Source organism: Macrotis lagotis, chromosome 5, assembly GCF_037893015.1.
Source record: "Macrotis lagotis isolate mMagLag1 chromosome 5, bilby.v1.9.chrom.fasta, whole genome shotgun sequence".
NCBI classification, from domain to species: domain Eukaryota; kingdom Metazoa; phylum Chordata; class Mammalia; order Peramelemorphia; family Peramelidae; genus Macrotis; species Macrotis lagotis.
Window position 1 is genome coordinate 199212280 of NC_133662.1, and position 13513 is coordinate 199225792.

The 13513-nt window shown below is 37.5% G+C and overlaps 1 protein-coding gene across 1 annotated transcript in view; it reads right to left on the bottom strand.

Annotated features, from left to right (window-relative positions):
- Positions 1 to 4281: 4281 nt before the first annotated feature.
- The window catches only part of PLPPR5 (phospholipid phosphatase related 5), a 189886-nt gene continuing 180654 nt past the window's right edge, over positions 4282 to 13513 (bottom strand). Inside the window, exon 6 of the mRNA XM_074188240.1 lies at positions 4282 to 6956. Within this exon, the coding sequence (XP_074044341.1) occupies positions 6924 to 6956 (33 nt within the window). The 3' untranslated portion in view covers positions 4282 to 6923. The remainder of the gene's footprint in view (positions 6957 to 13513) is intronic.

The following is a 13513-nucleotide window of genomic DNA, read 5'->3' on the forward strand; positions in this document are numbered from 1 at the left end:
CGGGAGGGGTCCGCAAGGGCAGCGCCTTTCCCACCTCTTGGCCCTGTTTTACCAAGGTGGGAAAGGGGTGGGGGTTTGTGACCCTTACGGATGTGGGACTTCCGGGACCAAAAATGACCTGGGTATGGGTGACTAAGTCCACACATCTCTCAGCCCCTGTGATGAGCGCTGGGAAAATATTTAGCTCGATGGGAATCATCGAGGTTTCCCAAGGCCCGATCTCTCTCTGCTGTGTCCCTTCTCTATAGTCAACCCTCACGGGGATAGTCACAGTGATGGGGCCGCTGTCTTCGAGCACGGGGGGGGCCCCGCGGCCGGGCCCCTCCCTTTCCCTTTTCCCGACTTCCCTTTGGATCGGCAGAACCTGGCTATGTGACCTGGCTTTCCACAGGAATAACAGGTCGGAACTGAAGTGGAGGGGGGCCGCTGCCTGCACTGTGCTTTGAGGTGCCCTGGCTTTCCGCACCCAAAACAGGTGGGTCTCACCTGCATACCGCGAAGGGCGGTCAGGAGGCTATCCTCCCGGTTCTCCATGGCAGTCACTAAGGCTTGAATTGAATCCTCGCTGGGCATGTCCAGCAATTTGTCAACAATTCCTTCTAATGAAGCGTCGGGGGGAAGGCTGCTAATGGCTGCGATCCCTTTGGGGCAAAGACCCTCTTTAATCAATTGTCTCATAAGTAGATCAGATCCCGGGGTGTCTCCCATTATACGAGTCACTGTCTCTTTAACCTCGTTCACAAATGAGAGGGGTGTCTGATCTGCTCTCTGCTTCAGCCCAACCAACTTCTGTGTGGCTCTCCCCCCTTTCATGGCTCCAATCTTATCCCAAGCTGCAACATGTGTTTCTTTAACAGTCTCTAGCTCAAACTGGCCATACTGGGCCTGAACAGCAGGGTCAGTATAGGCTCCAGTTCCACACAGGAGGTCAATGGCTAAATCCAGGGGAGTATAACCCCGGGATTTTGCCAGCTTAGAGGCCTCTCTGCGGGCCTGAGCCTTAAAAGCTAAATATAAGGAGGCATCTAGGCACGCGGCTGCAATTTCGTCAAAGTCAGCAGGGGTCCAAGGGTGCGTAGCAAAGAGGTTTTGCATCAGTCTTTTTACATAAGGGGAGTTTGGGCCGTATTTAGTCACGGCCTCCTTAAGTTCCTTAAGCATCTTAAAAGGGACAGGGCGGTAGTCTCGGGCTCCGGTAAGGGGGTCCGTAAATACCGGGTAGAGGCCCCAGTCATCCCAGTCCACCTCCTCCCCTTTCTCTATTGCTATGGAGGCACTGGTGGCAAGTAGGCCGGATGGGCGGAGCCCTTGAGGGGATCTCTGAAGGGCGGACAAGGAACACGGGGGATTTTTTGCCTCTGTTTCCTGGCTGGGCCGCCAAGTCTGGGGCGCGGCAGCTGTCCAATCAGCGCGGACTTCTCCCTCCTCGTCAGCAGCCTCCCGGTCCCACCTACTCACGCTCCTCTTCCTGCCACCCCTGAGGGCTGTTTGCACCCCTCCCTTCCCGCGCTCGGAAACTTCCGGCCCTGAATCTTCTCCCTGGGGGCCCCTTGTTCCCCCATTGTTTCTTCTAAGTTCCTCCCACGGATACAGGGGAGGGGGTGGCCTTCCCTCTTCCTCTGAGCCCTCTGAATCCGATCCCGCCAACGAGCTACCCACCTGAGTGCTGATTGTTCGTGCCAAAGTCACCTTCTGGGGATGCAGGGCTGCATCCACTATCTTATACACTGTAAAATCCTTGGGGGTCAGTTTTCCCGGGCAGGTGTCATCATAGGAGGCCATCTGCTGCCCTACCACCTTCCATTTATCTGGTTGGATCCCACTATGTTGCACCCAAGGGCAGATGTTCCAGATATTCTCAACAAAAGCACGGCACGTCTTGATAGGTAATTTACGGCCATGCTTAGCGCAGAGTTTATAAAGCTGCCCTGCAACGGCCTCTTTTTCCTCCGGCTCAAAGGCGGGAATACTATTCCGGCCCCCCATGCTGTCTACTAGCCGAGGCTGCAATCCTAACAGGTGGCAGAACTGGAAAGTTCCCGTTCGGCAAAAGAGAAGGAGGAAGCAGGGCACAATCAGACAGGCCAGCACGGCAAGGAGCGTGATTAGAGCAGAAGGAGAAAGGGAGGGGAAAGAAAGCATAGTCAACACAATAGGGATATGTCCTTCAGGCAATATCTGAGAGTAAACGCCCTCTCCTTCCTCCCGGTCAGAAACGACCGAGGCTGTCTGGAGAATCCGACCAGCGGATTCAGACGTTCCCTAGCAAAATCAGGTCCCGGGTTTCGGCACCACTTGCCGGGTTTTTATTTACAACGCCGGCTTCTTAATGCTAGTCCGTCCTCTTACTCACCAGTCCAACGCGTGGTGAGTCTTCGGGGTACCTCCGGCCCCCACTCTTTGATGGGGGAAGAACCAGACAGAGCGCCTGAGGTGGGTCATGAGTCTTTATTCTTCTGTGATCACATTCCCGCTCCCCCCAACCTCTCAGCAGACCCTTTTATCCCCTCTGTCCTCCCTCCCATGAACTCTTACTCAATGAGGGGCCGAGTTCTGTAACATTCCCTTATAAGGTGATTATGTTTCCCCCTCTAAGCGACCGCCAAGCCTCTTCCCCCCGCCCCCAACAGAGGTGGTATAGTAAAAAGAGCATTAGATTTGTAATCAGGAATACTCAAATCCAAATTTTCCCTTGCTTAGCACCCTAGTCATGCTGTTTTACTCTGTTTCCTCACTAGTATAATGAGGAAAATAATAGTATTTCCTGTCTGAATTATTATAAAGAATAGATAAATGAAGTGTATATGTAAATATACATATGCACATATATTCATATGTAAATGTGTGTATGTTTTTACATACACACCTAAAGTATTTTGCAAATCTTAAAGCACTATATAAGTATTGCCTTATTTCTTGAGTTTCATCCTCATAACAACTTAGTGGGGCAGGTGTTATTATATTAGTACACCAAAAAAAATCTGGGAATTCATTAATGTACATATCCTAATCATGGATGAAGATCACAGCTCTCCAAGCCTCATTGGTTCATAATCCTAGAATTCAAATAATGATTTAATTTTTTCCCTTCTTAAACAACATCATCATCATCATCAATAAACAACCCACACATACTTGACTATATACTAGACTGTACAGAGAATATGGTGTTCCAGGTATTAATTAGGTAATTAGGTATATAATAAGGTTATCTTTTACTTGATATGGAATAGTAATTTAATAAATGGTGCTCTGGGGGCATAAAATCAGGAATATTCATCTCTAAGTGACCTACTCAAATGCAGGATGAGATTGATTATTTATTTTAAGTATCCAATATCCATTCTATGTTTTACTCCTCTTGCCTTGGGGTCCTGGGTGCAAAAATGCCTAGGTGAGATATAGTTCCACAGTGAATCCCAGATCTTAGACCTTAGTGATGTGGGAATTCCTCTTTCCCCTTACACATTAACATGAATTTCCAAACATCTCCTGAATCATTCAATGAAAAAATTCTAATTTTAGGAACATTAATATCCATTTGTGACACCCCAGCCCAGTGCACTCGTTTTCCCAAATAAAGAATGATATATAGATACATGAAAAAATTGAACTTTATTTTTATTCATTTTAAATTTTTTATTTGAAAAATACAGTACACAGCAGAGCATCCTCCTCATTCTTCTTTATCCCACCCTCCCAGGCTCCCCCTCCCCCCCTCCCCCAATCCCACTGCTGGTTCACAAAGAAAAATTGTATGGTAAATAACCCGAAATATTTGGCTGGGGTACATCCTGAGAAGAGAGAGGCCCAGTTAGAAGTTGAATAGACACAGTCTGTTGAAGAAGATTCACCTCTCTTTTAACATAAAAGAGCCTTTTAAGTCATCTTAGAAATCAGAATAAACATGTGCAGCTTTCCTGCCATGCAAACAGGTATCACTGAAAATTTCAGGTAGACCAATTGATGGTGACCTGGGCCCCTAAGTACCTAGAATAAAAAGGAGACATGTCTTCATCAGAAAGATGTGTATTTGCTTATTCTCTCTATATTATATGTACATTTTTACATATTCATGATTTAATTTTTTCCCCATTATTCTGAGTAACAGTATCAAGGTTAAAGGCTCTCCCCTGGCATGTATATATATATATATATATATATATATATATATATATATATATATATATATTCATATATAGACATATATGAATGTATATTTGTGTATATACAAACATATATCCATATATGTTGTATATGATTTTTCATGTGGTGGGGTCAATGAGTCCTATATTATAAAAAGTTAACCCAAGGATCTTCGAATATTATATCTGATAACTTGGGTTTAATGAGGCCAGGTTTGGAACAAAATTGTGCTTTTTAAAAATGCTTGAAATTTCAAAATTTAAGACATGATTCAATATGTCTGTACATGGAAACATGAAAGATCAGTGATTTCATAAGAATGCACCAATGCAGAATGCAATCTATGACTTAGTAGATCATAGGATTGTGGATTCAGAGCTAGAAGGAATCTTGGGGCTCATTTAAGGGCCAACTAAGAAATTTTTTTCCAGAAGGGAAAACTGAAGACTCAGAAAGATTTACTTGCTTATGGTCTCATGGGTAAAAAATGGCAGCACTGGAATCTGAATCAAGTTCTCCAACTTAGATACAACACTCTTTCCCCTGAGTCTTAGAGAGTTGCATACAGAGATTGAGTGACTTACCTATGTCATACTGTTAGTTAGGTGTTTTACATGGAATTCAAATTCAGGTTTTCCTGACTTGAAGTCCAATACTCAAATGACTACTCCATGTAGTCTTTATTTAATGGATAATGTTGACCCTTCTTACACACTGCTAAGGCAGTGACTGTCAATCAGAAAGAGATATACAAAAAGCTTGGTCCTTGGAAAGTGCACACTGTAATTGAAATTACCTGACTAGGTTAATCTCAGTAATACTTATTCTAACTAAGAAATTATTCTTATTCTCCTTGGTTTTCCTTGCTTCCCCAAGAGTTCTGGGGAAAGACAAATTTTAATCCCAGTTGCAGTATTTATTAATTGTATTACCTGTTATAAATCATTTTAAATTTCTCTGAGCCTCAGTGTCCTTATCTGTAAAATGGAGATATTAACATTTATTTTATTTAATTCATAGGCCAGTGTGAGGATCAAATGAGTTAGTACCATCATGAATTTAGAGACAGAAGGAACTATAGAGTCATCTAGTCCAACCCCCTCATTTTATGAATAAGGAAAGTGAGGCCCACAAAGGATATTTTGCCCATTTTGCACTTTGTAATTATAAAACCCCACAATTGTCAGAGATTATAATAATTTTGGAAAATGCATTACTGTTGAGCTTGGATCAAATATTTCAAGTTCTAACACAAGGATACACAATCATTTCATACCAAAAATATAAAACTGTTGTTGGATTCTTAGTTGGAGATAGAGATACTCCATTGGTCAGACATAATGAATTTTCACTTCTAGCAATGAGTAGGAACAATCATAGATTGTCTCTCATCGAAGACAAATCTTTATATCTATTTGGAAAAATTTCAAAGGAATAAAGTCTATTCTTATCACAAGAACTGGATTACAGTGAATTCTTGCTGGTCATGTAGGTCAAAGAGAACTCAAGAGTATCTATAACGTCAAATTTCAAAGTCTTTTCTAGAGAATCAATGCAAAGTGAATTTTCTTATAGGGTATTTCATTTTCCTTAAACAAAACTTCCTTCTAGATGGAGCTCAGGTACTGCAAAACTTCATGAAACCTTTTTTGATGCCCCACTTGCCAGAGTTTTCTTCCTCAAATTATTCTATTTTTGCTTCTTACATATGACACATTTCACAGTATCATATAAGTTCTGTGAGGGTAAGGATTATATTATTTTTCTTTGCACCTCCAGCAAACACAATGCCCTGAATAAAAGAATTAGTTAATAAATGCTTTTAAACTGAAATAGAATGGAATATTAGCCAGCTTGAATACCAACACCTTCTTTTTCAGTCTCATCATCCTTTTGTTCAAAATACAAAACATATGCAAAGATGATATGCTAACCAACTTTCATATAACTTAGATGATGTACAATTGTGTACCTCTTTCACATTTAAGTTACAAGAAATTTTGAGTGTCCAGTATTGGGAATGGAACCTTTAACCTTTTCTGAGATACTGCTACCAAACACAGTATTGGCCAATAAAAGTCATCACTGGTTTATATTCTTATTTCAACTATCCTACATACAATCTGCATTCAAAAAATCTCTACAGTTTGACATTTCAACCACTATTATCAGGAAATATCCAAATAAATAAATTTTAATTATGATACATTACTCATTACAGTAAAAATGGGCATTTTTCCCTTCAAAAGCAGGAGCACCAGTCTGAGAATGTTTAGGAGGAATGGTTTTTTAAGTGAACTGTACTATGATATAATGTGCAAATGTTATCTGAATACATAAAATATTTTTAAAAAAGAAACTTTACACACAGAAATGTTTCATTGAAAATGACTATGCTGAATGCAAGGGGGAAAAAAAGACAAAAACTCCCTAAACTTTTTGACTCTGAAAGCCCATTTTTAACTAAATATGGCAAACTGCTGAATACCTATATGAATCATTGAATAACTTAACTAGACCAAAATAGTGGGTTTTCTTATACAAATCTGTTGAGTGTATAGTTTACTTTTCATAGTTGGGATGGCTTTGTGGGACCATAAAGTGAAATTTAAGGAGCATCTTTTCAAAATAAAGTTGACATAGACTTCAATATTGTATGAATGATCAGCGACCAGATGGTTTTATAAACTGATCCTGCTATCAAAAACTTTGGGAATTATGAATGGACTGTGAAAAGGGATGATGTCCAATGCAGGGAAAAAGCATCCAGTTCAACATCATGTGACTTCTGCGAAGGCCGTGATGTGGTTCTGCAAATGCAAGAGAAAATTCAGAGTCAGAATCATGGAAACATTGGTTTTGGATTTAGTTTTTGAACCTTTTTTTAAAAATGCACAGACAAGAGTAAGTAATACAATAGAAAGGGTTTTTTTTGTGGGTTTATATATACATATATATATATATATATATGTATATGTGTGTGTCTGTGTATTTATCTTCTTCTGTAATTCAAATATCATTAAATGTTTGACATATTAACACCTGGAATTGGATCCTATGGAATTTTCATGTTAGTGATATATATCTTATTAGCTCAATTTATTTTTACTAGCTAAACAGACTAACATGACAAACCTGCCCCATTCATTATTAACACTGAAATTTAGAGGAATGAAAATGACATTGCCAGGTAACCTCTGATACAGGTTTTCAGTGTTAATAGAATTTTAATGTTGTTCTATGCTGGATTTTAAGATTAATTGCTCCCTGTGAGACAGATGGCAGGGAGTGAGGTGGGGTAATGCTTAGACTGAAATGATGCTTGCTAACTGACAAAAAAACTATTCCACGCTTTGTTTTGATGCATAATTCAGAGTCAGACTTTTTGTTTTCAAAGCTTTAGTTGTTTATATCTCATGTGAAATTCTTTATAGTTTTTTCTAATTATGAAAATTATTTTCCACAGATTCAAAAATGTCACAAACCAGACAATGCTTCTTAGAGTATTACAATAAGAGGCTTGATAGAATGTGTTTGGCAATGACTTTAATAGAATCTGAGTGTTAGCTCTTTCTTCCTCCTTAGCATTACCTATAAAAGATTGCACTGTTGTTTTTTCTCCCCCACACTTGTAAAATTTTAGTTGTTGTCATTTAAAGGCTAACTTTTGATGTTTTGCTCCCTCTAATGATTCTTGAAATGTTATTTGCTCTTGGAACTAAATGCTTATTCCATCAACACAAAATGCTTTGGGCCAATAAAACAATAAGGGAAAAGCCATTAACCTTGTCTTTCTTTACAAAGTACAAAGATGGGAAGGATAGAATTTATATTTAATCCGAACATCAGAAATTTACAGTTACTACTGGCAAAGTTTTTTTTAATTTTTATTTTCTTGTAATTCTGGGAATAGTGGAATTCTCGGATAAAATAAATATTGGTTTTTCAGATAGTTTTCATATCATATCTTTGTAACTATTTAAAAAAGTATTTCTTTAAAGCAGTATGCAAAGAATGATGCCTTCCTTATATACTTGGGTTACTTTAAAGGAACATTAGAAAAAGAAAAACGTTTAAATGTATTAAAGATATTGGGAAAAACTTCAAAATGTTCTTTTTTAGGTGTTTTTTTTTTTTTTTTGCAAGGCAAATGGGGCTAAGTGGCTTGCCCAAGGCCACACAGCTAGGTAATTATTAAGTGCCTGAGACCGGATTTGAACCCAGGTACTCCTGACTCCAAGGCCAGTGCTTTATCCACTACGCCACCTAGCCGCCCCAACATATTCTTTTTGAACTAAGAAAATAATTTGGGTGAAGGAAGAGAATGAGGGCTCTAGGGCCATGATTTCTTTGGTCCAGAGAAGCTTCTGTGTAAAAACTCCTTCCATCAATATAGATTGGCACAATTTGTGCTTTGAAGATTGTCTGATACACTGATATATTAAATGAGTAGTTTATAGTCACAACAAACATGGATGTTAAATCAGACCTGAAATTTCATTGTCATTGAGAACTCCTAAAAAAGGAAATTCCTTCTACCAATGCAGATTAGCATTTGTTCTTCAACTTTAACGAAACAGAAAAGTACTTATTAAGTATTTTTTTTAATTTGTCAAGAACTAAGCTAAGTTGTAGGTGAACAACATGTCACACAGAGGAATGCTCAGCTGGTACACTGATGTCTTTGATGGATGGTAGCAAGACCAAGGATCTGAGGGCACAGAGGTGGGGACCTCAATGAGCAAGCTTTGGGATGCTGCCATTGGAGTTGCCTGGGGTACTTTGACTTGTTACCTAGTCAATATGTGTTAGAGGACAGTCTTGATCTGTAACATTTAATTGTCTATGGAAACATCTTTTTCTTATTATCCAATCTTTGAAACATTTAAAAAGAGAGGCAACTTGCTTTTCTGCTTTTCAATAGAGAGAACAGCAAACAATTGAGAAGACACTCATTTTCTAGTTCTATCAAAAACTCCTGATAGAAATGTGATGAATGCTTTTTCACGTTGTTGGTTTTCCAAAGTGTTAACAATTCATGCTAAAGAAAATGGGGAAGGTAACTAGCTATCTTCCAGGTATTCTCTAAAGAAGAACACAAATGTAGCTTCATAAAGAGCCAGTAAATCAGAATAGTTGAATATCTCAGGAGTGTGTAAAAGTCCTGATAGATTAATTGAAAGTGAAAGATTGCATATTGATCCCATCTGGCCTAAATTATCTCCAAATCAGCACACTGGAACCATCACCTACAGGTCATGTTTTTATCAAAAAGTTCATGCAACCTGGTCAGGAACTGATAATAAATCATAAACATTTGGGAGTGCTGGATGTAGTATAAAGGATATTAAAGCAGAGGTTATGGATAGTAGGGATGACTGGGAGACAAAGTAGCGAGTAAGCAAATACTGCTTCATAGCCCAGCCATCCTGGGACCAGCCTTTTTCATCAGTAACCTAGATTGTGAAGCAGTGAGTAAGTTTGCTGCAGATGATACCATGTTGGCATGGACAACCAACACTCTGAAAGACAAAAATTTAAATTCCAAATGATCTTAAAAAACCAGAAAAGTGATCAGAAGCAAATCAGGCCAAATTCCAAAAAAGTAAGTGTGAGATAAGTGAAACAAGAGAAGAAAAACAAATTGCATCCATCCAGAATGAGGACAATGAATTCTATGTTAATATGGTCAATTAAGATCTGGGAGGTTTCAGGGGGTAAAGCAACAAGTCTGAAACGTAACTGTGCAGTAAAAAACCAAAAAACCTCAATTATTATACTAATATGTTTCTTGTCTACATCACTTATACATCATTATGTCTATAGTGAAGTGAAGAGAGATGAAAATAGTAGTTGTGACATTTAAAACATTCAGTATGTTATCACATTATAACAGTATGATGAAATTCATATTTTCTGGAATAAGGTAAATAAAATAATTTAGTTTCTCATTTGACTCTCCATTTCATAGCATGCACATCATAGATTCTACATTCCCTTTTGGGGAAAATAACTTTAGGGCCAGGATCAAAATCTCAGTTAAAGAATCTTACATATATATATGTATATATATATATATATGTACATATATATATATATATTAAGATGACTTCTCAGAATATTTTTTCATGAATAATTGCTAATGGAATTATTCTATTTTTGAATTGAAGACTGATAACTTGAAAAGGCCAGAAGTTAGAAAATAAAATTTATGAAGTCAGATGAATGCAATTGTGATGATTCCTTATGGAGGAGTTAAGGATAAGAGGAATTTTAATAATGCCATTAAAACACATAAAGGTTTCTTACAGAAAATTTAACAAGCATTTTTACCCCTTCAGTGAATTTTGAGTGGAAAATTTCATTCTTCTATTATAATCAGTCAATTAATTAACAATTAGAATCAAAGTACTTTAAAGAGTTGGAAGGACTCTGGGACATCACCTACTGAAAATTCCTGTAGTGTCAGAGAGTCATTATATTTTTCCTTTTCTTTCCCCTCAATAATTCACTCCATTTTAGAATAAGGCTCCATTTCTTGTATAAATGAAAAATCATACTTAATCTCCCCCCCCCCTTTCTTTTGTTCTTTTGCAAGGTCAATTAAAAGATCAACTATTTGCTTTGTCTCAGATCTGTGAAACCAATGACTACCTGAAACTCAAAAAAACCTCCTCTTTTTTTTTTTTTTTAAGGTTTTTGCAAGGTAAATGGGGTTAAGTGGCTTGCCCAAGGCCACACAGCCAGGTAAATTATTAAATGTCTGAGACCAGATTTGAACCCAGGTACTCCTGACTCCAAGGCCAGTGCTTTATCCACTATGCCACCTAGACACCCCAAAATCCCCTACGCTTAAGACCAATGACTCACCAGTTTGAAGTCAACCAGCACGTCTAGTTTTTTTTTTCCTGAATTACCCTAAATACTCATTGAAAAAAATGGGTCTTATTCAAAAGTCCACTTGGCCTAGACAGGCACATTTGTCCCTATATTTTCTTGCCTAGCCTTTTGTTTTAAAGTTTTGGTTTTTGTGAACATATTCTAAAATGTAAAGAAACAAAAAAAAAATAACATTGTTTCCTTGACAAATTAGCCTTGATTTTACAGATGAATATAGCCTGCCTTAGAGATGTTAAATGACTTGCTCATGGTCATAGAACCAGTAAGCATAAAACTGAAATTTAAACAAATGCCTTTTGATAACAAACCCAGTAATCTTTTTCATTCTACAAATTGTTTTTAAAAGCAAAATTAATTCTCAGTTGTGTGTGTGGGACAGTTTAGATGTGTTCTTCACTAAAGAAAGCGTAGGAGGAATAACTAGAAACTTCTTTAAGTCCTCAGCTATCAAATACTGTGATTCTAAGAAACATAAACAAACATTTTTGCTGGTTTCTTTTTACAAATGAAATGACAAATTTGAAATATGTCTACTTTATGACAATTGTGCAGACAGGTATGTCTTTGCATGTGCTTTTTTTTCTATCAGCAATTTTCATAAAAATATTAATACCATTTTTTTTGTCTTTTTGGATCGCCTTTCCTAAAAAAAAACCCCAAAACCACTTTCCCTGTGATATAAAGTAGGAAAATTTATGTAAGTTGTTTTAAAATGGATTCCTTCTTTCATCAGACTACAATATAGAACTCAAAGAAGGCAGTTGTAACCTTGTAAAAAATACAAACAAATAGGAGGCATACCAAAAACTCATGCACAAATGTTTAAATCAGACACACAAAAGGTAAATGGTGACACCATTTTCAACAGTTAAATAAGAGGACCAATTACTAGTCCATTTAGGCAATTATGTGTGCTGGAGAGAAAAAAGCATGAACTGAATAAAAAAAAAACATGGAATATTTTAAATGAACCATTTTTTGAGAGTAATTCATCCAAAACCACAGCAAATAAGCTAGGGCATAATCCTTGAGTGCAGGGATCCTGGGGATTGAAATGACCACTTTCTTTGTCAAAAATAGCTTTAGCATGTAGAATTGTTCATTGCAAATTCTCTGTGTCAATCTTCTAAAAATGCTAGATTGAGCATGAAAATTCCTTTTCCTTATTTGTATTCTGTGTTGGCTTTTTCTGAACTTACATTGTCTCTTTAGTTTTTAAAATCATATTTAAAAACCATAAAACTGGAATTAATTATGCCATGAAAATTTGGTTATGCTTTTCTACCCGACAAGATCTACCCTTCACTCATTTCACTTTTTTAAAAATAGAAAAATGATGAGAAGGCTTACTGGGAAAATGATTTGAATTAAAGAATAGGGGAAAAAAATCTTTAAAAAGGTATAATTAAAGGCAATCAGAAATGAAAACTACCATGTTGAAGAAATGCTTACTTCTACCCCTTGAACAGTTAAACACCAGGGCAAAATGAAATAGAATTTTGTAACTAAAATAGGAGGGAGAAAATGTTTCTGCCACTCTATTTCCTGTACATGCTTTTCCTATGATCTCAACCTGCACAGAAGGATGTGATTTCCTTTCTTTGCCTTAGCTTTAAAACTCAACCCACACACTTAGTGCGCTCTGGCGCACATACGTTTATTGCCTTAATTGAAGATGTTCAAATTGGTTTATTCCAGTTATCCAGCTGAAGAATCTAGCCAGACAGTCTTTAAAAGAATTTCCTTGTGAAGTTTCTTCTTGATAATTATCAATACCTTGGGTGCTGGACACCTACAATATGGTATAAGTTAAGTAAATTGCACATAGACATTATTGCATCTATTTGCATCTCATTACATGGTAATCAAATTCCTATATCAAGATCATGTGAGACAAAATGCTTAGCTTGGCTAGTCTTCCAATTCCCTCCATCTTTGTTGCCAGAAATCAATTCCATTTTTTTTAAGCTGAGAAGTAGGTGGCATGAATATACTTAGATTTTAATTATTCATCATATTGCTACTATTTGCAGTATACTTGATTGTTATATTAAAAGAGCACTCAACAAAAACATCCAGAATTTATCTATGTTGTAATCTTTACAATATAAAACCAATTGAAACAGCTCCTAGATGCAAAGTCCTAAACTTTGGGTGCATTTCTCACCCATCAATAGTGATGACCTCTTCCCCATGTAGACTTAAGGACTCTAAAAAGACTCTGAATGTGATGTACTTTAAACAAAACTTAATATTTTCTTGGTATTGTTCCCTAACTGAAAAGTCTTCATAGGGAAGCAATTGGACCCAGGGCACTTACTTATTCTTTCTGGCAGATAAAAAGTAGGCAGAGCATGTCTAGAACCAGACAAGATGCTCACATTTATGGAAGATCCAGAAAGTAGTTACATAATTTTAGGGCTTTGTCAAGCTCCAGTTTCTCCATGGCTCACTCTCTCTTCCATCC